Genomic DNA, 2500 nt, shown 5'->3' with positions numbered 1-2500 from the left:
AAAATGTTACCCACGCATATTTTGTGTGTAAATCCGCCACCTTGCACGCATTTTATGCTTATGTAAGTTCTGCTATTCCTGTGGCCAGAACTGTACATGTACCTCTTACTAAGCAAGTTCAAGGTCTCCACTGTAAAATTACGGACTGAGTTTTTTCCCAGTGATTTATGGCCCAAGCACGATGTTTAATATACATGTATCTCAGAATCTACGGTAAATTTTGGGAAAGGAAACTAGTTGAAGTCAAGCAGAATGTTCAACTGCCACAAAGATTGAAAAAATCGGAACAATTAATAGTTCCTTGCCATCGAATTCAAACAGTTTTACAAGTTTACAAAGTTTGTGTCCCTTGAGTATGTAACAGAAACAACATGAAAAACTAACTAGAGAATGCTTTATCAAAATTTGAAATTTAGTGGGGAGGTACGGTGGGCTATATTCGCTAATTTAGTCAATCACAGTGCACATACTATCTGAGAAATATAGTATAAACTAACCTTAAATAAAGTTTTCCTCTGAAATTGTTTGAAAATTGAATGGTAAGTTTGTCACTCACAGAGGACACCAGTTCCCGAAACCTTCTGTTTGCCTCATTGGACCAGTTTTCACCAACCTAAAAGAGACAATACAAAAATTTAATGTACTTTTAAATAAAAAAGACCCGTTTGAAACATCACTATTTTTTTGTTTTACGAATACAAAGGGTGCAGATTAGACCAGACAAGTGGCCCGTGCACAGTTCAGATACACTGTAACTGTTGAAAGATTACTTAACAATAATTCATTCACCAAAGGTGAGGAGAATATTAGTACAATTACATAATTACTGTAGGTGATTATTTGAAAAATTTGCATTTTCTCTAAAACAATAATAAATTTAGATTCTTCGTCTGTCACCTCGACAAAACAGCTTGTGGCCATTTTGAAAAAAAAAAAAAACAAACGCTCAGGTAATTATCAAGTAATAATCACCTCAAGTGCAACCAATCAGCACAGATAATTTTCAATAATTACCTAATTATGTAATTATACTAATGCATGTTATAATACATGTAGCTATCTTTTATTGAACAAAGTTTGTGTTCATAATTATATATTTGCATATACTACATATGTACATGTATGGTACATGTCCAAAGAAAGGATTCTATTCAGTTTCTAACCTGCTTGGTCATTGATTTTATTTTTAAAAACTTATCTGATTTCTCACGTGCTGCAAAGCGCAGTTTTATGGAAGGCAACAACTTGAAACCCTCCCAAACCGTGGAATACAGTGTACCTGCAATTCTTTATTACTAACACATGTAGGCCTTTTTCAATAATTATATTAAAATTCAACTTGGAAGAGAGGTTTAGAGGACAAAGACAAAGGACAGTGGAAGATATGCAAATATTTTTCCCATTCATTCCAATGTGTTTCTATTGTTTTTGTCTCACTGCCTCACTATCAAGCTGAATATTTGATATTCAAAAATGGCGTATTATAAATAATTGTATAAAGAGGTTGACAATAGTGAAGTCATCACTGTGTCAGCAAAAAAAAAAAGAAAAGAAAGGATACATGCAGGTTGGTATGGCTGCAAATAGAGCTAACAATGTAATCTTGTCATATTATACAGAGGACCATGTGTCAGTAAAAATTGCTGGAATGAGTTTAAAAAGTTGGGAGAATCAATTTCTAGCCAAAAGCAGGCTCGATTATTACAGTATTTCCCTTACTCAATTTACAATACTAAATATGGACTGATATTTGAGAGTCCGCCGTATGCAGCTGGATTATGTACACTACTTACAGGTCGAACACCTTCAAGTGTTATGTACTGTGCCATTGGTCGGCGAGACAAGACATCACCAGGGGTAGAACGGCATATTCTGTCCAATGCGACGCACTCTGATTGCCCATAGTCCAAGTAAAAGATGTCTACCATCCTTCAAATTGAGTGTATTCAAAAAAATAAAATTGTACTCAACTGACTGCTCCACTTACATGTAGGTGCTTTTAAAGTGCTACTACAGCCTGTATGACCAAAAAGTCCATTTTTATTTTACAGTACATAACAGTAAGTGACCCAAGTTTTCTTTTGTGAATTATGCGATTTTTCGTGAATTGTGCGATCAGATGCGATTTGAGGTCGATTGTGCGAAATCGCACCATTGCGTAATATCAGAAGGCCTGAGTAGAGTATATAAGAAGAATAAGAATAAGAAGTCAGCTACAATTTGTAGGGTCTTTAGCCAACTTACAGGCTTACATTCTGAAAACTGATAATTCTAAATATTGGCTCCACTTTCACCTTAAGGGATGCCTTTTAGAAACAATTTACTAGCAGTTAAACTTTCGCACTAAGGTGTAGGATTTCAGAAAACATGTTGCATCTCATTTGCACCTCATTAAAAAAACCAAAAAAGCATAATTTATTGTACATGTATCATGCCTTGTTCCTTTAAAAACTGAATTAAAAGCTGACACGACACAACATGTAGCGCAAAAAAGAAAAAT

General features: G+C 34.7%; 1 protein-coding gene across 2 annotated transcripts in view; it reads right to left on the bottom strand.

The window, feature by feature from the left end:
* The window catches only part of LOC138043108 (uncharacterized), a 23193-nt gene that overhangs the window by 18601 nt on the left and 2092 nt on the right, over positions 1-2500 (bottom strand). For both annotated transcript variants that reach the window (XM_068889233.1, XM_068889234.1), the window contains exons 3-4: positions 1794-1929; positions 498-613 (exon numbers count right to left, since the gene is read on the bottom strand). In XM_068889233.1, coding sequence (XP_068745334.1) covers positions 498-613; positions 1794-1929 — 252 coding nt within the window. The remainder of the gene's footprint in view (positions 1-497; positions 614-1793; positions 1930-2500) is intronic.

The sequence above is a fragment of the Montipora capricornis genome, chromosome 3, assembly GCF_036669925.1.
Source record: "Montipora capricornis isolate CH-2021 chromosome 3, ASM3666992v2, whole genome shotgun sequence".
Classification (NCBI taxonomy): Eukaryota; Metazoa; Cnidaria; class Anthozoa; order Scleractinia; family Acroporidae; genus Montipora; species Montipora capricornis.
The sequence above is the reverse complement of the archived record's forward strand: the minus strand, read 5'-3'. Positions and strand labels throughout refer to the sequence as shown.